The sequence below is a fragment of the Desmodus rotundus genome, chromosome 4, assembly GCF_022682495.2.
Source record: "Desmodus rotundus isolate HL8 chromosome 4, HLdesRot8A.1, whole genome shotgun sequence".
Taxonomy (NCBI): domain Eukaryota; kingdom Metazoa; phylum Chordata; class Mammalia; order Chiroptera; family Phyllostomidae; genus Desmodus; species Desmodus rotundus.
The window spans coordinates 84,425,821-84,449,290 of NC_071390.1; the positions used below are offsets into that span (position 1 = coordinate 84,425,821).

General features: G+C 37.7%; 1 protein-coding gene across 6 annotated transcripts in view; it reads right to left on the reverse strand.

The window, feature by feature from the left end:
- Positions 1-23,470, reverse strand: part of FAM13A (family with sequence similarity 13 member A) — a 278,405-nt gene that overhangs the window by 40,384 nt on the left and 214,551 nt on the right. For all 6 annotated transcript variants that reach the window (XM_053922889.2, XM_071221261.1, XM_053922887.2 and 3 more), the window contains 4 exons: positions 23,100-23,279; positions 15,626-15,812; positions 2,344-2,420; positions 1,919-1,961 (listed from right to left, as the gene is read on the reverse strand). In XM_053922889.2, the coding sequence (XP_053778864.1) occupies positions 1,919-1,961; positions 2,344-2,420; positions 15,626-15,812; positions 23,100-23,279 (487 nt within the window). The remainder of the gene's footprint in view (positions 1-1,918; positions 1,962-2,343; positions 2,421-15,625; positions 15,813-23,099; positions 23,280-23,470) is intronic.

Below are 23,470 nucleotides of genomic sequence, written 5' to 3' on the forward strand. Positions count from 1 at the left end.
AAAAGGTAAACAATTACAACACACTAGAAACAGGAAAAGAGATTTCAAAATGTAAGACGGATCTTTTCACAGCCCTTCATTAATAATAAAAGATTTCCTTCAGTGAAAGAAGCACATGCCTTCATGAGTAGAAACTCGATCCCACATCTTGTGGAGCGATGTCTTTGTTTCCCTCTGTTGGTGCAGTTGTAAAGGAAAGATGATATGGGAAGCTAAGTCTAGATTTTAACTCACTGCCTAATTTTACCTCCTAGCTGAAATTATTATGATGACAGTGCTTATTAATAGCGAGCGCTGAAGGAGTGCCGACAGCGGTCTGGGCTCTGATGGTACCTGCACGTGTGAAAACAGCTCCGGGAACATGGGAGGAGGATTGGAGAGTCTTTCCCCATGATTCGGCTACAGCCACAGGAGCCAGCCACGAAAGTACCAAGGTAAATTGAGTTCTGAATTAAGTTTGAGTGCCAGCTGGAATTTATGAGTTAATGTTATGAAGTTCAACCACAAAGGCTGCCCTGTACCCTTTTATCTCATAAAAGATAATAGGTATAAAAGGGAAGAGCTGAGAAGACCTCTCTTGGAGGCCGGCAAAGCAATTTTCTTTAAAATAAAGTTCAATGGTATAAGTAGGTGCTTGCTGTGAACAGAGGAAGAGAGCGGAGAAAGGACAAAACCAGGAGAAAAATAAAACAACACTACCATGCTCTGGGAAAAGGTGCTTAAGGACAAGAAAAGCATGTCAGCTTGTTGCCTGGGTCCCACGGAAGGCAGATTAAAGGACTGGAAATAAGAGATGAAAGAAGTGGCTCAGAAGCTGAATCTGGCTAGGTCAGCGAAGAGGTATACATGGCGAGAATTGAATAGAGAAAATACGAGGAGTCCACTGCGGGGGGTGGGGGGGTGGGGTGGCCATTAATTTCCAGCAATTTAATGCCAACTCTTACATGAACGTGCATTTTTCTAAGAAGGGGGGGTCCACAGCTTTCAGATTGGTAAGCAGCTAGATTATAAAACTCTGTGGAAGAAGCGCCTGCAGCTGTTATTAAGTCCCAGCTCCTAGAATAGTACCTGTACCTAGTAGGACTCAATATATGGTAAGTTCTTGAATTAATCCATGAGTGAATTAGGTCAGTGCCAAACAAAGATTAGGAATCACTGCGCTAGAAGGAGAGTTCTATGTATAATTAATATATCAAGACTCTGAATCCAAGAATAGGTTGAGAAAAACTTTAATTCTTGCCAAAAAGAAAACATAAGAACGATGGTGAGGCTGGAAGCACGTGGCGGCGGTAGGTGGATGAGCTACACACATGAATGAAAAATGAAGCCGAGCCAGAGTTGAGAGCCAAGAAACCAAACACTTGGGTCAACAGGGCGATGCCCTCGGAGGACAACGGGGAAGCCAGGCAAGGAACAGAAACTTTATGGCATACACAACGTTAGGGAGTCAGACATATCTTCTACCCTGTTTACTTAAAATAAGACACAAAACTCAGGAAATGAATTGGATTTAATATCTCAAACTGACTTTATGTTAATTTGAAAGTTAATGAGATAATCCCTGTGAGACAGCCACTGAAACTCACTGGCTATTTCAATCACTTAAAAATGCATGAAATCATGGAAAATCGAACTAGTAGCTTTGTTTTTTTGTTTTATTTTATGGAAAACCTAAAGACAAATCTCCATGCTATTGAAGTTTATCTGTGCAAGTAAAATAAAAGAACTGAAAAAGCAAAAGATAGAGTTCATGTGATTTCTCAAGTAATCTTTGTCTGGGTATTTACCTTTCTAACCAATCACAGCCCTGTCCCTTAATATCATTACCCCTGTTGCCAGGCTAACAATACACCTCACTGTACTCTTGGGAATACAGGCCAGTCCTGTCACACTCCCCATCTCATTGTTGGCCACTCACCTCAAAATGCTGGGTGTGTCCACTGTCTTTTTCACTTTCTTTGCTATAAACAACAACAAAATATCATTACAATGTCAATGTGTTTGATAACAATGCTTTTCATCCACTAAAGTTATGATTTACTTTATCTTAAAAGTAAGCTGAGTAGCTCTACATAAAATCCTTATACAACCCCAAAACAAAACAAAACACAAAAGTAATCAAAACAAAACAAATACAGAAACACAAACGTGAATACGGTATTTGTCTTTTATAGCACCAGGGCAGAGTTTTTAGTCTAAGTATTTTTCTTGCTATAAAATACTGTTGGTAAACATATAGTCCATTAATTAGATTCTTTTTAGCTCTTATAATGCACACTGCATTAAGTGAAAAAAATCTATTCATATGTCACAAACCATGTGAGGAGAAAATTCTAAAATTACCTGTCATCGGACATCAGTTCAACATCCTCAGGTGGAGCCCTCTCCTGCGATGGTGTGGAACTGAGATGCTCCATGTTCTGTAACGGAACAAGTCGCTGGTTGACTGACACGAATGGTAAGAAATATGCAACAGCAGACTGTCCCTTCTTCCGAACAGAAGAATCAGGTAACATGCAGATGTGACTAATTCCAGTCCTCCGATTTCTATGTTTGTTAAAACTAGTAAAATTATGGTAGTGTATTATACACTGCTTGCATAAAAGTATATGTTAAACTTTATCATTCCTTTAACAAAGATCTCTGGCAGCATCATAGAAATGGTCATTGTACCCTATGATGTCCTGTTAGGTAGTATCCACATTTTATAGCTAAACAGAGCAAAACCCAGATCGCCAGAATGTGAGGGGTAGCATTAGAACTAGAACTGAGGCATCTGACCTCGAATTTAATCAGAAACTGATGTAATATTCACTGCTTATTTAACAAATTTTCAGTTTGTACTACTAATATGCTTTGGGTAATACATACCTAAGCTATAAAATATCATGAAAAGAAGTGGGGTTAACTTAAGAACCTTTGTGCGACATTTGATACTAATCTTTATATTTGCTAAGATGAAAAAAATGCAAATGGAAAACTTACTTTGAATAGCATGTATTTCATGCTGACCAAGAGGGCTTAATGCTTATCAGGAGGCATATCTGGAAGATTTTTTGACTGCCTCTGTGAATACCAGCCAGTGCTTTCTACATACGATTCAGATGACTAAGCACAGAGTAAGTAAGCAATTCCCATGAAGGAAGATTACAAATAAGCAAACAAAAGCATTTTTTTTTTTTTGACATTCAGTAGACTCAGAAACATAGCTAATTTGGAGATGTGGACATGAATACCACTGAACTCAAAGACTCATATCTGCATTAAAAGGACATTAAGCAGCCCTGGCCAGTGTGGCTCGGTTGGAGCATCGTCCCCTATACCAAAAGGTTGAGGGTTCGATACCCGGTTAGGGCACATACCTGGGTTGTGGGTTTGATCCCCAGTTGAGGAGCCTATGAGAGGCAACCAATTGATGTTTTTCTCTCTCTCTTTTCCTCCCCCCCACCAAAAGCAATGAAAAAATGTCCTCAAGTGAAGATAAAAAAAAAGGATATTAAGCACAATTCACCTACTCTGTATCATTGAAAAAACGAACACATATTGAAGCAACATGTGTTCATCTACATATTTATAACCTCCTATTATGAAAAACCCTTTACAAAGTACATTTGATTAAGGATCACAGTAATCCCATCAAATCTTCACATATAAAAATCTCTAAAAAATAAACATCTAAATAGAGTGGGAAAAAAATCTTTGGCTTGGAGGATGGAGTGATTATTCTCCATTTATGTTGGTTTGAAATTGCAGAGTTTCTCTGGAATTCTTAAAGTTTAAAATGTAGGCTGCATCAAAGAGAAACAAAGGGAGACGGCGTAGTCTAACTTCTAATGGCGGCTGCGTCATTTACCACCTGTATGACCCTACTTGACCCTCGATCGCTCGTATGGAAAATGGAGACGGTGACAACACTTAACATAGTGTGGTCATGAGGATTAAAGTGAGATGATGTGAGCAAAGCACCAGAATAATACCTGGTACATTTAATAAATATTAGTTGTTGTTACTGACATTATTATTTCTAAAACCACGAAATCCCCAAGGAAAATATTTTACTACTATTTGTTCATAGGTAGGATGATGTCCCAGGAACTGAAAAGACCATCTCTGCTACTAAACTCTGATTTATATGCTTGGATAACTCACAGTTAGATAATTATAGAATAAACCGGATAAATTAAAAAATTATGACAAGTATATTCACCTTTTTATACCTCTGAAGTTTAAGTTAGAAGAGGCCTCTTTAAAATGGCTCTCTTTAAACCAAAGCAGAATTGCTCGTATTACCTGAATGTGATCTTCCTGATAAAAAGCGATATGCCTATGACAAAGAACCTTTGTTCCCATTGGTAATCTTCAATAGGTTATCAAAATCTTTAGTGTAAGATCTAGTGCAATAGTATTAGGTTTTCCTACAGTTCCGAAACATGAATTCTTAGCCAAAGCACAACCAGTTACCTTCAGACCATTTTAAACCAGTATCAATGAAATATATTTATAATGATATGCAAATAGATATTTCAAAAGAGACAACAATCTTTAGATTAAGGCTAAGAAATATTCAGAAAGTGAGAACAAAAAATAAACCATAATAGCATTACATAAATTTAAAGTTATTTCTTTGGTTATTAAACTTAGAAGATGTTAGAAGATTGATTTTTTTCCTGAACAGAAAGAACCAAGATATAATTGATATAGGTTTTGAGAATTATTTTAAAAAGATAGGTATATTATATAATTGAAAGCTTTGCAAAAAGCAGTTGAAAATGTGAGAAAGTTTAGCTCATCTCCAGGGTTAAAACAAGTAAGCAGTAACTTAGTCAACATCCTCCCCATCCCACTTTAAAAAAGAATGTTTGGTCCATATACTTAAGAACTTCCCAAGGATCTGAGTTTTTACAGACGTTAATTGACAAATGGTGACTTTCAATACTGTTCAGTGTTTTTCTCTAAATCTTTATAATATTTCCAATTTTCAGGTTGTCCTTCACACATTTGGGACTGTTGAATATTCATGGTCTGGCTTTACTAAAGCAGCATGTAAGTACACAGTGTTCCTCTGCTAAGGTAGCTGAGGTTCCCCTCACACCTTTTGGAAACAGGAACACGTGAAGAATGTGTTACAAGTAGCAACCTACCTCAATTTTTTCCGGAATGAAACTAACAAGGATAGTAGAGATCTATGAGTACAGTAACGGAAGTACCTATTTCCATGCGTGCAAAATGTTTTATAAATTTGACTTCCATTCTTTGTCTCAGGTTTAGGGAGGGAAGATTAAGGTACGAAATACACCAGCAATTCCCCCACTTCTCTGACATGGGGGAAGGGGCAATTGGAATGTACAGGGCATAATAACGGCTGAAGTGTAGCATGAGAAGTACGTCACGTCACTGGACTTCCAAGTGTTCTGTAGTTGTCAATAGTACTTGTCTTAGGAGAAAATACTGGCTCAATGCTTTTGGAAGGTTTTGAGCTGTTTTATGTTTAAAACACTTGTCTAGGTGTGGTTAAGAGCAGTTCATTAATGTTTTCATTTATTAAAGGTTGAAGTTAATAGAATTCTTACAAAAAATGTTTTCTTGCATTAACTTTTAATTAGCCTTCTAAAGTTGGAATCTTTTACAATAAATTGGTAATTTTAAGTAATTGCAAAGAACAGATTATGACTTTAAGTATAATGTAATGAAATTGCTTTTTGAATTGCATTTTTTTAAAAAAAGGACAGGTAATATCTTGTTTATAATACAGAAAATTTTGCCTCATATAAGTCCTACCAGTGATTTTCAAAGCACACAGATTTGCTATAATGTAATTTATTTGGACAACTTTGGGATATCAGAAGGAACTGAAATTTAAGAACCACCCTTCTAAATTCTAAAAATAACCTCAAACTTAAAAAGAGCAAAAGTCTCTTAGAAAGCTTTAGCCTGTGGAATTTATTTTCAGTTCTTTCCCCTGCACTGCCCCGCTCCCATCCCCATCCCGCATTGAAGCTAGGCTCCAAACCTGTTTGACCACTGAAGCACTTGAAACCAGTTGGAGCAAAAACAAATTTGTCTTCTAAAACTATAAAATGCTGACAAAGCCTTTATAGAGGACACCAAAAAAAAAAAAAAAAAAAAAAAAAGCCTTTTCTGAATATACAAACAGCTCAGTCTGAAGGCTACATGGAGTGCTGCTAGTCAAAACAGGTTCATTATTCTAACCTTGAGCTCTAAGAGAAGGTGAATAGTTGATATACTCTCATTAATGAATGATTAATGGCACATGTGAATTTCTTTTTGTATCCTTTTGTACATTTTATGTTTTACTGCTTCAAACTGTAGAAATTAATTCATATTCCAAAATAACGACTGGCACTGTAAGAAGATGCCTATGGAAGAGCTTGCTAGCTACCCACCGAAATCCATTCTACTTTTTCCCCACAGTAATGAAGTAGCCACATGATAGAGAACAACACGTTTCCTGGCTCCTTTACAATGAGATATGGCCATGCGACCACCTTTTCTCCAACATGATGTGAGAAATGATGTGTGGGGCTTCCAGACCTGGTTAAGAGACTAACCCCCCAGGTAGGCTGCATGTCTGTTCTTTTTGTGAGCTAGAACGGACATGCAAACCTCCGGAGTGCTACTTGCCGAAGAGGGCTGAGAGGCGGTCGGCCTGGGTCGCTGAAAAACTGTCTGGAGCAAGCCCTTGACTCCTCTCCTCAAACCTAAAGCCCTGCTTTGGACTGTCACAGGAGAACAAGACTTTTACTATGTTCAAGACGTTGTGGTTTGGGTCTTTTTGTTACACAACTTACCCATTCATTCACTCATTCCCCCCACCCCCAACACATTTTTAGTGAGCGCCTGCCTGTCTGGGCATGAGGCTGCAATGGTGAACCAGACTGGCACCATCCATGCTTTCGTGCCTTTTGCATTCTGGTGACTGCTCCCACTGTGTAGTTTGTTACACTGTTTATATTACCTTCATTTCTATGATAGGTTCCACCTGAATGCAAATGTTAAATATTAATTAAGAAAACATAAAATTCAAGGCTAGCACATTCTTTTCTCACTCAATAGTATACAAAGAAAATGAATCCTAGGTGCGTGTATACACATGGTAAAATTAAAAAGTTAGAAGCTGTGGTACATTTACACAACGTACTTGGCCTTAAAAGGAAGGTAATCTTAACTTTTGTGGCAGCATGGATGGACCTGGAGAGTATTATGCTAAGTGAAATAAGCCAATCAGAGAAAGACAAGTGCCATATGATGTCACTTATATATGGAATCTAATGAACAGAGTAAACAAAATAGACACAGACTCATAATTACAGAGAACAGATTGCCAGCTGTCAGAGGAGAGGGAAGTCAGAGGGTTGGATGAAATAAGCCACAAAGAAAAGAAGAAAAAAAGAAACGTCCTCACAGACCCAGACAACACGGTGAGTACCAAGGGGAAAGGAACGCGGAGACAGGTGGAAGAGGGTAAAGGGGATGAAGGGTGACAGAGACTTGACTTTGGATGGTGAACACATAAAGATGAATGACAGAACTGTACATTTGAAATCTTTATAATTTTTCTAACCAATGTAACCCCAATAAATTCAATAAAAATATTTTTTAAAAAGTTAAGAGAGTATTCATTTTTCTTAGATGAGAGGTAGGCTGCAGTTAGGACACAGGGACAGATCTCTGGTGCTATGTGAAGGAGGTGGTGAGGGAAAACCATTCCAGTTCCTGATGAAACGGTCTTTGAATCGAAGTAATTTCCAGTCAAACCCCTCCACTTGTCCACTAGGTCCCATCCCCCATCAATTACTCCAGAACATTGACCCTGCAATGGATCCCATTCTCTTGCATCATCATTTCCTCCTCCCTTTGGCTTAATTTATACAAATACTGTGCTATACACACTGCCTTTTAAAAAGACTCTCTTAATCTTGAATTGTCTCCAGCTACTGTATCATTTTCCTTCATTTCCCCCTATACTCTCTTGAACTCACCTGAGGAGGCTTTTCTTCTTCTATTCCATCAAAATAGCTCCCAGCAAAAGTAGATGTAGGCTAGCTAGGTATTATAATATCAAATTACTGGTTACTCACTATTTCAATTTCTCTCTTCTGATTTTCTCTTGACTCGAATCTAATAAGCTGTTGCCCCTATACTGTACTGGAAATTGCTAGCTGCTGCTTCTTAATCTGTTTTGCTTGTTTGTATCTTCCCTTCCACTTATCCTCTAAATGTTGTTATGTCCCTGGGCACAGTCCTTGGACCCCTTCTTTCTGCTCAATTCCTAGGGGCCAGCTCAGCCTATCTCAAGGCTTTACATACCAACTGTGTGCCAAAGACTTCCAAATTTATTTTATCTCTCCCCTCCCCTAAACTCCAGATTCATATATATAACTGCCTACCTGACTTTTTTTTACTAATAAGCATCTCAAGCTCAACATATCTGAAGAAATTATTGACTTACCCCTCCAACAGTTTTCTCCACCTTAGTAAATGGCATTCCATTCTTCTAGCTACTCCAACAGTCTTGGTGATGTCCTGCATCCCTCCCCCGCTTCTTCACATCCCATATCTAACCCATTCGAGGATCCTCTTGGTTCCACTTCAAAATACATCCATAGTCTGACTACTTCATACTACTTCCATTGCTGTAATCCTGGCCTGAACTGAGATGATGTCAATTATTTTGCTTCAGTTCTTGTCTATCCCTCATCACCCTGGTCTATTCTTCACACAGTTGCCTGAGTGATGCTTTCAAACGGTACATCAGAAAATCACTTTCTTCCCTTTAATCCTCTAATGGTCCTAACCTCACTTAGGGTAACTGCCAAAGACCTGAAAATGGCTACAAAGCCTTAATGATCATGACCTCATCTCCTACAATGCTCTACTCTCAACTCTGTTCCAACCACAGCAGCCTCTTCCTTAGCCTCAAAAGGTGAAGACTTCCTGCCGCCTTTACCTGGAAAGTCTCTCCCTAGATATCCCGATGGTTCCCTTACCTCCTTCAGGCCCCTGCACAATTTCTGTCCTCAGTGAGGCCTGACCTGAGGACCTTAATCTGTACAATATCAATCCTTGATCTCCCACCACTTCCTACTTTATTTATCCAGTGTCATTTCTCTCCACAGCATGGACTGCTATCTGACTATATATTTACTTGTTTCTTTTCTGTCTCATCCTTTGAAAATGTCAACTTCAGGACAACAGAGAGTGTGTTTGTTTGGTCACCTTTGTGTTCCTCATGCCTAAACAGTGCTGGTCAATAGTCTTCTGTTGTACAATTGAAGGAATGAATAATTTTAAATCTGTGGTTCACGATGTTGGCTTCTTTACCTTATGTTGACACCACTCAGAGAATAACAGTCATGTAGTTTTTGCAGGAGTTCTTGCTGAGCTGTACCGTACAGAGGAAAGACCAGATGACTGTTTTGCAGTAGCAGATAAATTGGTATGAAGATGGCAGAGGGCAGAGGGCGGAGGGTGGAGTTGGAGAGAGATGCTGGTGGCTGTTTTGAGGTTCTAGACTACTTATAACTAGGGCTTCAGCTATGTAAAGGCAACACAAAGAGAAAGGGGTGGTGCACATAACATTTTTACAGTAGACTCAACAAGATTTGACAAATTATTGAAAAGTTGGAAGAAGGACTAGGGGTAAGAAAAAGGAAAGGACTTAGAAAATGACAAAGATGATGATGATCTGATGTACTCAAATGGGTACCTCGAGTGACAAAGAGATCAAAGAGGAAAAGAAAAGACAGTAAGCTTGGTTTTAACATGTTGACATTGAAGTACTTTCTAAGGTGAACTGCAGAAAGCATCAATTAAATGTTGGTTTAGAAGTCACTTGTAGAGAGGTGACATCTGGCGCCATGGAAGTGGAGAAGCTCTCAGATAAAGTGCTGATAGAAAAGAGATATGAGACGGAAATGTGGGTAACATTTACATCAAGTATGCTTTGTGGGAAATGAGCCTGCGAAGGATACAGCAAAAAAGAAAATAGTCATTGTAGTAAAAGGACAAGGAGAGGTCACGGTCATCGAGGCCAAGGGAGAAAGAGTTCTGAGAAAAAGGGACAAAGTATCAAGAAACACCGGCCTCAGCGAGGCCAAGGATCTAGCAGACGTCACAGCACAAGGGTCTTAAAAGGCCAGTTCCAACCACAGGCCCAACTAGTGATATGAAGAAAGCAGTTTCTTCAGAGAAGTGGGGGTAGACTTCTGACTCCAGGGGTTGATGAAAAAGTGTGAAAAGAGTTGGAAATAACAAGTACAGACTGTTCCAAATACTTGATGGTAAGTGAGGGAAAGGTATTGAAGATCAGAGCAGAGGGAAGAGAAAGGAATGTAAATAGGTACTGTTTTCAGTTTTTCCTGTTCTTTAGCACATTTTGTTGCATTTAAATCTCACAAAAAATGATAACAAGAATATTAATATCCTTGATTTTACAGATGAAGTAACTGTGGTAACTGAGTGACGTGCTCACTTGCCATAGCTATTAAATGATAGACAAGAAACCGGGATTCAGCTCTGACTGCAAGACTTACGCTCGTTCCTTGAACCTCACCAGCAGTTTAGAGGGAGGATGTGACATCGGATTGACGTTGCTTGTGAGTAAGAGAGCTACTAAACTAGCTTTTGTTCTTCATATAGTAAATGTCTGCTATTTATAGAATTAGTGCACTCACATGACTGTGACTGTGACTATGTGGAAAACAGAGGATGGAGTAAAAACTGCCTCTAATACCACCACCACCACCACCGTAATACAAACACAGTGACGTTTAGGTGCACTTCCTTTCAGGTTTTTTCCCTACGAGTGAATAATACACACACATACACAAATGCAGGCCCTGCAGATCCTGCTTCATGACCTACTTTTAGTATTGAGGGAGAGCATGAGAGGATAGTGGAATCCCTCACTATTACATGTGATCTTGAACAAGTTATTTAACATCTTGTACCTCATTTTCCCCATGTTTAGAATTTTAATAATATGTACCGTATGGGTTACTGGGGATATTAAATTGAAGATATATGTTCAGCACTTAAAACACAACTTGTCAAATATTTTCTATTACATAGTCTTTGGAGCCATACTTTTTAATTATTGCATAATATTTTATTGAATTGACATAGAGGCACAAGTGTTACTTATCTGATCTCCTACTTTTGAACATTTAAATTGCTTCTAATTATCCATAATTATAGATACCCTTGTGGTGAGAAAATTAATACTTACAGTCTTTTCCATATTTAAGGTTACGTAGTAGAACAAAGCAGCAGGGGTAGGATCATTGGATAAAATGCATGACTGAGTTATGGCTTTTGATTCAAACTGTTAAACTGTGCTCTAGAGACAGTTTTTAGACACAGAGCCTTTTTTTCTTGGCCAACAGAAAGGAGCCAATGACGAAACCGATGACAAGTGTGTGTGTCTATGCCTGTATGCACACATGGGGGCGGGGCGGGGAGATGGATGTAGAACATGGACTTTCCAAAGACACTTCTTAACCTTAAAGGTTAACCTTTGAATTTAGAAAAGCCACTTTAGCATTTGACCAGGTAAGAAAATAAAATGAGTGGAGATCTAGAGAAATTCTGAAGCAGTACTGAGGAAGCTTGTTGAAAAACAAGCCAGATGTCTTAACTCTTCAAAGTAAACCAAGAGATAAGGCTTCCTGCTGACAGAGACTGAAGGGCACAGGCTGAGCTAGTTGAAGGAGAGAGGAAAAGGCTGAGGCCATGGCACCAGTGACAGGGCAGAGGACTCTAATGCCACTCACTGACACTAACTTTCGAGCTTTGAATTATCTGTTACTCTCTTGGCCTCTGCTGGTCATGACAACAGCAAGAGGTGAAAGGACAAAGGGGGCAGTGCTCACACAGCTGGCAGTTCCCACGTTAGACATTTCAAATCTGCAAGATGCATTTTTTTTTTTTTAGATCTACAACACATTCTCCTCTTCGGCTGCGTTGTGGGCTGGTGAGATTCACTGTGAAATTATTACTCACTGTCTTCAGTTACTCTCCTCTCATTTTTTCTGGAAAATGGCTTTTGCTACCATCTCCCCCCCTAAATTGCTCTTATTAAGTGATCTCCAGTTTGCGAATTCCAGTGGTCAAAGAGAGTCTTCCCCTTGATCAACTGACCCTCCCCCCCAACTCAAGATACTTGGCTTAGTTTCCAAGACAACAAAAACTCACCTCATTTTTCTTTTACTTCACTGGATGCTCCTTCTTAACTCTTTTCTACTGGTATGTTTTCATCTCCCCATCCTCTAAATGTTGGTTTGCCTCAGGCTCACGTCCCGGAGGCCACTTCTCTTTTCTGTCCACACTGCTCCCTTGGTTACTCATCCAGTATACTGCCTTTAAATAGCCTCTATCTGCTGGTCACTCCCACACTGTTATCTCTAGTCCGGACATCCTCCCCAGACTCTAGGCCACAAATCTAGTTGCCTCCCTCTTCTTAGATAACTGATGGGCAGTTCAGTCTTAGCATGTCCAAAACTGAACTCATGATACTATCCTCAAACTTCTGTCTTCTCCAATTCAGTAAATTGGCAACACAAATCTTCTAGTCGCTCAGGCCAAAAATCGTGGAGTCATCTTTGACTCCTCTGTTACTTTCATACCCCACAGGTAATGTCAGGAAATCCTATCAATTCTACCTTCAAAATGTATCCAGAGCCCGTCCACTGCTTCATGACTACTGCCGTGTCCTACTCTATGAGGAACCATTCTCGTTTTAGTTGATGTGAACAGTGCCCCCTGCAGTAGTGCATTGTACAGCTTGCAAGGCACTATGTGCTGGTTCTGGTGTCACCTGAGTTCACACTACCATCATCTCAAACATACACTACTGCAATAGCTCCCTAATTTGGTTTCCCTGCTTCTGCCCACTTCCTGTCCATTCTCAACAGAGTAGTCAAACCAAATTTCAGTAACTCAGGTCACCATTCTATCTAGACCCTCCAGTGGCTTCTCATTTCACCCAGAGTCAAGGCAGAGCATGACAATGACCTCTGAGGCCTTACTTAATCTGCCCTCTCTTCCATTACCTCTCTCACTTTGCTCACTCTCCCTCAGCCACAATGGTGTCCTTGTAGTTTCTTGAACATTCCAGATAAATTTTTACCTCAGGGCCTTTGCTATCTGCCATTATAGTATGTACTTCTGGGGCTTGCTTCCCTGCTTCCTCTAGGTCTTCATACTTGAATGTCAAATTCTGGAGATGTCTTCTCTGACCACTCTATTTAAAATTGCATCCCATGCCCCTTCACTATTCCTGTCCCCATTTCCTGCTTTATTCTTCTTTCTAGTAGTTATCATTATCTAACATGTTATGTTTTACTTATTTTTCTTGATTATTGTCTATGTCCCCTATTAGGATGTGGGGCTCCATGAGGGCAGCAATTCCTGCCTACTCTTCTCACTGTTGTATCTGCAGGGTATTTCCTGGCACAAAGAAGGCACACAATTATGTACCATAGACACCGCCCCCCCGCCCAGCCATATAAACAGATGTTTAGTCAAGGTGCGAAGAACCTGAAGTAGAGTAGAAAAAGACTTTGAAGGAGAGTTGGGTAAAGTAATATTAGAAGATTAAAAATAGTGTTAGTTAAGATGCGCAACTTAACTTTCAGGATGTAGTCTAAATACTAGTCATTGTTATGTTCTCTGGCTCTTTGCTTTGTGGTTACCTGTGAAGATCAGATTTAAACATTCATGGAGTATGAGAGTTGGAATAGGTCTTAGAGAACACCCTCACTTTAATCAATGAAGAAAGTTTTTCTTCTAAGTTGTGTTGGCAGGATTTTAAATTATTCATTGCAACAAAGACATGGTCCACTTAGCTCACTTATGTTAACATGTGACATGCACAATCCTGGAATGTGGAAACTGGCAACTAAGGTTGGGGCAAATCCTTTTGCATAAATAAGACCAAAATGAAATTAGTCTCTCCCATCTACCATATTTTGCTGTGTATAATGTGCACCCACGTTTTTGTGCACATTATACATGGGATTATCATATCTATTATCATACCGATGGTGTGTAATTATTATACTCATGTATAATGCACATCCTATTCTTCCTTCAAAAATCTGGGCAAAAAAGAGCACATTATACATGGCAAAATACGGTAAATGGTTTTAAACAAAGACTATGTCCATAGTGTTTATAATTAACCACATATTCTAAGGAATAAATGTAGTTCTCCATTTTTATTAGCTATTACAATTTAGGTCATTTTGGACACTATCCCTGGTGAAAAAAAATTTATGGGTTCAGTTCAGTAAAAAGATTCAAACAGAGAGGTATTAATACGTTCTTTTCAAAGAAGTTAAGAGTCAGACTTTTTAGTCACTGTGATTTTCTTTGGCAGATAAGCAAATCATGGACCAAATAAAGAGCTAATAGAGTTAGTATGATTTTTAAAAACTTATTTCCCCCCCCAAATGGGAATTAAGTTAATATTAAATACCATTTACTGTGTATAATGCCCTAATATTCTTTATTTGGGAACTGTGTGAGACTTGGGGCTCAGGTAAACGACTGCTCTCTGTCCACTCCAGCTGATCAGTTTATTTGGGGAAAAATTGAATAAACATGCTTTTCCTAAGTTTGCATTTGAGTATATTTTATTTAGGGCAAAATTGGGAATCTTTTGTGAGTACACGCAGAAACTGACAATGAAAAAACAGGTGCCCTATAAGTTTTGCTAAGTGTATGGCGCTAAATGTGTGAACCCAGCATGGAGCCAGCTTGTGGTCAGAGATCAGGCAGGTCAGAAGATGTACACACTAAACAGTGAGAATGTATATTACCTATTTTTTTAGGAATACCAGTTCAGGTTATAAAATCTATCTTTATATTTTTTTGGTTAAATTTTTTCAAACTAAAGAAAACTAGAAGACAGACTTTGGTTCTCACTTTTCAGAGAAACTGAAGCATACACAAAAAACGATGATGTATGGTAACTGTTAAACCAAATAATTATTTAGTTATTGACTGAAATCTCTTATATATCAAATTAATGATCCTGGGCTCAGGGCTGAGGTAACTGTGTAGGAGAGTCATTGTTTTGTGTTTCTGATTAATTTGGAAGAAAATACTTCAAAGAATATAGATTTGAAAATAAATTTCTGAACATGAAGACAGCTGATCCTTTATCCCTTTGTATTTTTCTCTCAGCTTGCTTTAAGTTCATTCATTAAAAATTGTTTTCTACATATTCATATAGACAAGAACAAACAGAATGTGGAAAAACAAGGACAAATGCAAGTTACTGACAATTTTGTTCCAAAAATAAAATTTAAAAGTGCTCAAAAGAATGAGACAAAAATCAGACCAATTTGAATAATATGGAAATCAAAGTGTTTCTTTCTCTGGTTCCTTTGGTAGAATATAATCTTTCTCAGTATTAGTTTTTATATTTAGAAAAGAGAAATACAAGTATGTGTACTTAGTAGCTCTAAGGTCTCTTTCATACCTCATATTTTATAATTCTGTAAACTAAAGATTGAAATTATTATTTTTTACAAAGCAAGGAAAAGAAATGTGATATTTCCTAGTTGGCCACAGTAAAAATTTTATAGAATTATTCACTTACCACAAGACCATCTTGATTTTCATTGAGCTCTGAAAGTTTCGAACTGGATTTCTGACGTTTAGGTTTGCCCCTTTCTCCAATATAGCCAGAAGTATTTTCATGTAATTTTTCCACTTCCTGAGCACTCAAAATACAATCACCAAGGTCAGTGAACCCAGAAGGAATATTTTCTTTGTTGATAAGTCCCCTAGAATTGAAAGAAAATTACCTTAATTGTATTTTGAAAGGTATAAGGGACATTTTAATGACACTGCCACTGTGTCACAAAGGAGTCAGGAGAGTGCCTAGAAATTCCACCTTTGATCAAAATCTGAGCAGAGTGTCACTCCTGACACCTTTTGGTGCAAAATAAATCACTGTAAAAGAGAAATTATTCCTAGAGGCAAATTGGCAAGGGCTGTGCTTCTAGCAATGAACAACTTTTGTATTTGTACCAAAAGTAATTTGTATGCAAACAGGAAGACTAGTGCAAGCCTAACAAAATAATTCCCACATATATATTATATGTACATATAAACACACAATATATATGTATATATTATATATACACACATATGCACATATAAATTTTATACATTAATACAATGTATGGAGAAAATCAGAAAAGGAAATATAATATTTGTTCCTCTACAATGAGACATATTGATTTACCAAATGATAAAGGCAGTTTGGCATACTAAAAATGCATTAATATCTAAATCTGTGTTAGATTATTATGGTAGAAACAGTATAATAAAAACTATGGAGTACAAAGCATTTTAACTGAAATACAGAGTTGTGACTTCCCAGTGCAAGGAATTCCAGGATGTAAGCTTATTACTAGAGGTGCTTCATGACTTAGTTTTAGAAGTAGATATAAATGTCATAATTACAGAATTTAGTTTATTTAACGTTCTTGAAATAGTTTGCTTTAAGTATTTTAAACATTCCCTTTTAAGAGGTTTCCATAAAATTAAATTACTTAGCAAAATGTTGTCTTTTTTTCCCCTTAAGTATACTTTATTGATTATGCTATTACAGTTTTCCCAATTTTTTCCTCCCCTTTATTTCCCTTCCACCCTGTACCCTCCCCGCAGCATTCCCCGCCCCTTAGTTCATGTCCATAGGTTGTACATATATAAGTATATATATGAAGTAATTCAAAACTATTTGTTTTACTATTTAAATTCTGTCTTTTGGTCACTCTTCATATTTTCCCTCCAATATAAGTTCTTTGGCTTCTCCATTTCCTATACTATTCTTAACCTCCCCCTGTCTATTTTATGCCTATCAATGATGCTTCTTATTCCCTGTAACTTTTCACCCATCCTCCCCACTCCCCCTTCCTGCTGATAACCCTCTACGTGATCTTCATTGCTGTGATTTTGTTCCTGTTCTAGTTGTTTGCTTAGTTTCTGTTTTTGTTTTTTAGGTTCAGTTGTTGATAGTTGTGAGTTTGTTGTCATTTTACAGTTCATAGTTTTTGATCTTCTATTTCTTAGATAAGTCCCTTTAACATTTCATGTAATAAGGACTTAGTGATGATGAACTCCTTTAACTTGACCTTAATTGGGAAGCACTTTATCTGGCCATCCGTTCTAAATGATAGCTTTGCTGGATAGAATAATCTTGGATGTAGGTCCTTGCCTTTCATGACTTTGAATACTTCTTTCCAGCGCCTTCTTGCCTGTAAGGTCTCTTTGGAGAAATTAGCTGATGGTCTTATGGGCACTCCTTTGTAGTAACTGTCTCCTTTTCTCTTGCTGCTTTTAAGATTGGCTCCTTATCTTTAATCTTGGGTAACTTAATTTTGATGTGCCCTGGTGTGTTCCTCCTTGGGTCCAATTTCTTTGGGATTCTCTGGACTTCCTGGACTTTCTGGAAGTCTAGTTCCTTGGCCAGATTGGGGAAGTTTTCTTTCATTATTTGTTCAAATAAGTTTTCAATTTCTTGCTCTTCCTCTTCTTCTGGCATCCCTATGATTCAGATGTTGGAGCACTTAAAGTTGTCTCAGAGGTTCTTAAACCTCTTCTCTCTTTTTTTTGAATTCTTATTTCTTCATTTTGTTCTGGTTGGATCTTTATTTCTTTCTTTTGTTCCAAATTGTTGATTTGAGTCCTGGGTTCCTTCCCTTTACTGCTGGCTCCTTGTATATTTCCCTTTATTTCACTTTCTATAACCTTTATTTCTTACTTCATTTTTTGACCCAGCTCTATCAATTCTGTGAATATCCTGATTACCAGTGTTTTGAACCCTGCATCAGATAGGTTGTCTATCTCTTCATGCTTAGCTCTTTTTCTGGTGTCTTGATCTGTTCTTTCATTTGGGCCATACTTCTCTGTCTCAGTGTACCTGTTATGTTGTAAGGAGCAGAGTCTTAGGTATTTGCCAGGGTGGGGCAACCCTCTTTACTGCGTTGTGGTACTGTCTGTGGGGGAGGGGCCAGAGAGGGAACAATGATGTCCCTCTCTTGCTCTGTTCTAGCCCCACTTTCCAATGAACTCTCCTGTGAGTCTGGGAGTTTTTCCCACCTTTGCAACCCCCACAGGATTTTACAGCTGGCTATTTTGAGTCTTTAGTGTCCCGGTCAGCCAGCCCTGCCTCACCTGCGTGGTCTGCTGCTTTGCTCTGGGTCCTCTCCACCTGGCTGCCCATCTCTGCCTCTCCTACCTACCAGTCTGGATGAGTGTTTCTTTAACTCCTTGGTTGTTGAGTTCCATGCAGTTTGATTTTCTGGCAGTTCTTGTTTCTTGTTTCTTGTTTTTAAATTGTTCATTACCCTTCTTTTGGTTATGTGAGGAGGTGAAGCATTTCTACCTACACCTCCATCTTGGCTGGTTGTTTGTTTGTCTTTTACTACATCATAGAGCAAATTAAACCATCAGTGCAGCACCACGGCTCGAGAAGGTACAAATGAATGAGATTTTACTCTTCTTCATGGTATGACTCTAAAGGTACGTTCTTAAGCACCTAAAGCTATATCTTAAAATAAATGAGCTCAAAAAAGTGAAATAGATGACCACATTTTACTTTCAGTTCAACCATATCCAAAAATGAATGATAACATTAAATATTTATTCTATAATCTAAATTCATATTCTGTCTTAGATGAACTGTAGCGGAGCAAAATTATGAAGTAATATTATCATACTATTTCCAAAGTGATATTGCTTTATCTTCTGTGATTTTTAATATTCCACATTTAATTTTCTCTTTTATACAACTTTTAATGTAAAAATACACAGATTTTGTAAAATTACACAAAAGATATGTGCAAATTTATAAGAAAAATCCTAATGTAAAATAAGTGAAGACATCTGGGAGAGCTGACGGGGACTAACATGCCAGCAGTTATACTCATGCAAATATTCTCAGATATTTCCCCTCCATGCACCGGGAGTAGGGCCTGCTGTGGATGGCAAGAGGAATTTGTTCTGAAATTCAAAACTATTTGTTTTACTATTTAAATTCTGTCTTTTGGTCACTCTTCATATTTTCCCTAACTCTGGGTTATAAATCCAATTATAAATTTTTTAATGGAGGGGTTTTACGTTTTAAAGCTGTTATAGACTAAACTGAATTCTCCAAATTCATATGTTGCAGTGCTAATCCCAATGTGATTATATTTGGAGATAGGGTCTTTAAGGAGGTAATTAAAGTTAGATGAGGTTATGAGGCTATGAAGGTGGGGGCTTAATCTGGTAGAACAGGTGTCCTTAGAAGTATAAGAAGAGGGAGAAACACCGGGAGAGCACACACACAGAAGAAAGGCCATGTGAGGACACAGTGAGGAGGCACTGTCTACAAGTTGAAAAGAGAGGCCTCATCAACCCTGTCAGCACCTTGAGCTTGGACTTCCAGATTCTCAGAACTGTGAGAAAATAAAGTTCTGTTGTTTAAGCTCTCTAGTTTGTGGTACTCTGTTATGGTACAAAGTTTATTTTAGAAGCTTTTGAATAGTGAATGAATGGCTGGAATAAATCCTATTCAAATAAATACATGAAAATCTGATTGTGCAGGTATGTTCATGTGGAAATCCTGTTCGCAAAAGAAAGTCTTTGCTGTTGTGTGAGTCAGTGCCTCTCACCACAGGACCTATGTGAGTGTGAGGAGCACTGGTACACAATTCCTTCCTTCCTGCAACATTCTGAGAGATTTAAATCATACTTGATATCGCTTACCTATGACTTGACCTTAGATCTCTGTGGCATCTCACTTTTACTATCTAGATCTCATATCTTGTTTTTCTCAGAGTCTCCTCCTTACCCCTACATACACATTTAATGTTCCAGCAATACTGAACCATTTATTTTTCCTCTAACATAGCATGCTTTTTTTACTTTGCAGTAGGAATTCAATATAATATCTTATAATAAAAATTTTTCCAGTTCATCATGTTTTAAAATATTAAAACCATTTTAAAATTACAGTTTGCCTTAAAAATATTTATTATGGAATTTTCATTCATTGCAATGAACTTTCATATGCCTATCACCAAGATTCAACATTTCCATGCACCCAGCAAATGGTAAATTTTTAAACTGCACCCTTTCGCATAATAAATATATTGTCTAAGTTTTTATGTTTTTATTGTAACAAATAATAATATAAACCTGATAATATTTCCTTATGAATTTAGACAAATAAGAAATCATGTACGCTAAAATGAAGTATACATTGTCTAGTCTAACTTCTGTATTGCTTATTTCAAAAATCTGCTATGATAATTTTAGTATAGACGGTACTGACTCTTCAATCTCATCTCAAAATATGGTAACCATTAGCTTCAAGGATTTTCTCAAAAATATGGCTGCAGCTCTGATTTGTTAAGAGGCAAAATAAGAGATAGTAATTCAAAAAATTCCTATTTTTCAGCAGATTTTTAACCATTATATAGGGCTAGCAATTTTGAATGGAATATATAGTAAAGTCTGGGTTAATATTTCCTTATTTTTCAAGCAAATCCTCCTGAAAATATTAGATAAATGAGTCAATTACATATAAGCATATATTGAGAAAAGCATACTTACTATAGGCTATAGTAATAATTCTCAACTTTCTCACAATTGATGCCATGTTAGTGTATCTCCTGAGGACAAATGAAGAAACCCTCATGGGGAAAAAGTAGTAGGTGTGGGTCCTGAGAGATAAGGGCCTCATTTTCCAAAGACCTGGAGAGCTCAGAGAAGTGGTTCAGTGTAGGCTAGGACTTGAGGCAGGGGGAACAAAGAATGACAGTGACCCAGGGTCAGTTTAGGAGAGAGCCTCCCCTGGCCTTGGCCAGGTAGCCCCATCAGTTAGAGCATTGTTCTGGTATGCCAAGGTTGCAGGTTCAATCCACGGTCAGGACATACCGTACACAAGATACAGCTAATGAATGCATAAATGAGTGGAACAACAAACCGGTGTTTCTCTCTCCGTGTCAATTAAAAAAGAAAAAGAAACATCCTTGGACTTGGAAAACTATACGTACATCTGCAGGAGAGGTTACCCTGGGTTTCACAATGCTCTCCTTGTCTAGCTCCTATTCATTTTTGACCTTGCCCCACTGCGTTCCTCCCGTCTGCGGCCATGCACCCACTGTCACCATTAACCACAGTCCGTTTCTCTCTGCCGGCCTCACTGCTACTTCCAACCTCCGCTGGCTGTCCCTCTGTGCAAACAAAGAGGGCGGGTGACAAGCATGATGTTGTGACACACTAAGGGTATTTTAAAAATGCAAAGTGTTGCTGCAATTTGGCAAAAAATGAGGCAGAGGATAAGAACAATGGTAAATGAATAATTTATACTTGCTGTGTAAGACAATATAAGCAGTCCACAAACTAATCATACACCTAAACACTGCCTATAAAGCTCGGCCAGTAGCTAATTTAAAATATAAATCTCCTGTATCATATTTTTTCTGTTTTCTAAAAGGAACGTTCCAGCAGTCTGTCCTCTTCACTGCCTCCAACACAAATGCTTTTTATTTTTTAAAGTGCTGATAGTCTAAACCTATTTGGCATTATATCAAAATATATGTAAATCAAACCATTATGTTTATACCTTAAACTTATACAGTGATGTATATCAATTATTGCTCAATAAAAATGAAAGAAAAGTGCCGCTCATGTCACTTGAAAAGCCAGCTGGTCATACCAATGATCCTGCCTCACTTCTGAAAGTACAGGGTTAATGCAACACTCAAGTAATGTGCAGCATGAATTTACACATACCATTTATGTTCTGTGTTTTCCTTTAAGCAACAAGAAGTCTTCTTTCTCTCTCTCTCTTTTTTTTTTTAAACAACAGGGCATTTTTATTTAAATAATGGCCAAAGTTTTACTACACATGATGAAAACTATAAAAGCAGACATTTAAACATGTGAAGTATGAAGAAAACTGTGTCAAGGCCCATAATAATTAACAGCTTAAATTCTTTAGTCAGGAAAAAAAACATGTAATAAGTAAAGGTACAAAGATAAGAAAAACAGGAGACTTATCAGAAACAGTGAAACCCAGGAGACAATGGAGTAACATTGAAAGTAGTGACCAAAATAATAATAATAATAATAATAATAATCTTTCAACTTAGAATTCTATGCCCCCCAAAATATATACCATAAACAAAGGTCAGATAAAGACTTTGTTAAGTGGATAGAAGTTTAAAGAATGCATCACCAAGAGAAAGCTTTTTGATGTAGAGTATGAGTCCAGGTAAGAAAGAATGATGGGAACTGGGGTATAGTTTAGTCTTTGACATGTAATAATGAGGGCATGACAATAACTTTACATAGTGCCTAAATGCTACAGTAGATAAAAATACTAAAGCTTTTGTGAAAATATATGAATATAGTTTACTGCATATAAATTTATCTTCCTTGACAATTTAAATCATGATTATTCAATAATTGTTCATTTGTATTTATCAAACCTTTTAATCGAGAATAAAGTTCCTTGTAATACTATTCTTGAAATTCATGCAGCGGGAATGCCTTAAAATTAGTCATTATAATAATAAATAACTCAAGTATTTCCACTTTTAATTAGACTTAAGCTCAACCTTCCTTATACTAAAACATACTCAACCGTCAGAGTATTAGAGAGATACTCCAGTATTTAATTAGGTCAATATAGTAGGAAAATCTGCTGGTTCATATGCTAGTCCAACAGCCAACTGAATGTTGTCTAACAAGAAAAAGCCACCTCTGGACAGGCATATAGCAATTTACTCCATTTTTTCAGGATTCTTTGAAATAAGCTTTCACAAGGAAATGAAATATATTAAATCAGAGGTGGCTTCCTACAACATGTCAAATTAAGACAAAACTGAAATGTTTACTCAAGCACCTATGAATTTCCAAAGGTTAGCTAAATTTAGAATGGTCAAAATGAAAATTTTTAAAGATTTTAATTTTAATACTCAAATGGGAGTGACTATGACACAGTGACGAACTCAGGTGTATATTTTTAAAAGAAGAGAAAACACAAATAAGTATTACCGACGTCAACTCACATGTCTCTGCCACATTGCACTTCATCCTGCTCCTTGGACAGGCGTCGGCGCTGTCTGGCGGAGGTGGTGGAAGGTGCTGGGGATGATCCAGATTCTGGGTCCTCTGAGCTTTGGCCTCCGGAGCTGTTAACATCAAAAAGGTGCTGTTCTACAGCTGACCGGATAGTTCTTTCTAAGAGTCTAGTTAAAAAAAAAAAAAAAAAAAGAAAGAAGAATGATTCAAGCAATCAAGTTTATCAGTGATTGCCTTTAAAAATATGTGCCCATAAATATGAAAATATTGGTATTCTAATGGAAGACCTACTACAACTTCATGAGCAAAGACAGTATATGAGGCACTCACCTCAAGAGTATCTGCATTGTGCGTTAAA